The 1,588-nt window shown below is 29.2% G+C and overlaps 1 protein-coding gene across 1 annotated transcript in view; it reads left to right on the top strand.

Annotated features, from left to right (window-relative positions):
- The first annotated feature begins 831 nt into the window (after positions 1-831).
- Positions 832-1,588, top strand: part of LOC105624106 (golgin subfamily A member 6-like protein 22) — a 4,610-nt gene continuing 3,853 nt past the window's right edge. Inside the window, exons 1-2 of the mRNA XM_012205469.1 lie at positions 832-1,129; positions 1,341-1,426. Coding sequence (XP_012060859.1) covers positions 832-1,129; positions 1,341-1,426 — 384 coding nt within the window. The remainder of the gene's footprint in view (positions 1,130-1,340; positions 1,427-1,588) is intronic.

The raw sequence follows: 1,588 nt of genomic DNA, 5'->3' as shown, positions 1-1,588 counted from the left end.
GCATCAAAAATTTGTTAAATTGCTAGTCAATTTAACTCGTGATATTACTGCGATAATTTAATAGAGTTACCGTTTCAAGATCGAAAAATTATTTCGGCGCGCATTTCTAAGAACTATATTCAATCAGGTAGTATATAAATTCACATAAGAATCATACAATTACATTAAAATCTAGCTAGACCGTTTAAGGCTTTGATTTCCATAATTTGTGTTATCACATATATGGTCCTATAATATGTTATATTATTTATAATAAAATAAAATAAAATAAAATAATAAAATGAAATAAAATAAAAAAATAAAAAATAAATAAATAAATAAATAAAATAAAATAAAATAATAAAATGAAATAAAATAAAAAAATAAAAAATAAGTAAATAAGTAAATAAAATAAATAAATTAAATAAATTAAATAAAATAAAACAAAAAAATAAAATAAAATAACATTAATACAATAAAATATAAAATAATATAATATAAAAATATAATATATTTATTTATTAAAAACGCTGGGACTTCCAGTTAGAAATAGATAGCGTAGAGACGTGTGTACGTTTGACAGAGAGAATATTAACAGAAAACAGTGAAAAACAGAAACAGGAAAAAATAATAATAAGTGGATCAGAAAGAAAGAAGGTGGGAAAAGATTGGGAAAAAGACAAGTAAAGAAAGAAGAATTTGAAGGAATAAAAGAGTTGAGAAGGTTCGGGAAAGCCGCTAGGTTAGGCGAAAGACAGAACGAAATGAGGAAGAGTAAAGACTACAACAGCAGCCATTAGGTGGCACAAATAGTAGAAAGACCGACAGATAGTAAAAACAAAGAAAGAAAACATGCAGAGATACGTAACAGGAAAAGAAGAGTCTATGAGAAAGTTTATGAGAGAGATGGAGAAAAATATTTGCAAATGGATGGAAAAGGTGAACATGATGGGACAAATCGAGCAAATGAGGAAGGAATGGAAAAAAAGAAAGATGGAAATGGAGGAAGGAAGAAGAAAGAATAAGGAAGAATGCAACAAAGAAAGGAGGACACTGGAAAGAAGAATAGAAAAGCTAAAATGGAAGAGAAAAAAGAAGACGAAGAAGACGAAAGATAGAAGAAGACGAAGAAATAACATAGTAATCAGAGGTATAAATAAATGGGATGGAAACAAGATGGAATATCAGGTCGTAGAATTCGTTAAAGAAAATTTGAGAATAGATGTGAAAGTAAGAAAGACGTTTAAGATACAGGACAGGAAGAATAAATGCATACTAGCTAATTGGAGAGCTGGGAAGAAAAAAGAGAGATTATAATGAGAAAGAAAGAATTAAATGCAGGGATATTTATATAATTATAGATAATGATTTAAGAAGGGAGAAAGAAATGCAAAAGCAGTTGAAGGATAAAGCTAAAGAGGAAAAAGAGAAAGGAAATAATGTGAAGGTAAGCTATGGTAAGATTTTTGTGAAAGATAGATAGCTATCTTTTTTCATTCTTTGGAATGAGAGAGAGAGAGAGAGAGAGAGAGAGAGAGAGAGAGAGAGAGAGAGAGAGAGAGAGAGAGAGAGAGAGAGAGAAGAGAGAGAGAGAGAGAGAGAGAGAGAG

The sequence above is a fragment of the Atta cephalotes genome (assembly GCF_000143395.1).
Source record: "Atta cephalotes unplaced genomic scaffold scaffold00002, whole genome shotgun sequence".
NCBI classification, from domain to species: Eukaryota; Metazoa; Arthropoda; class Insecta; order Hymenoptera; family Formicidae; genus Atta; species Atta cephalotes.
The sequence above is the reverse complement of the archived record's forward strand: the minus strand, read 5'-3'. Positions and strand labels throughout refer to the sequence as shown.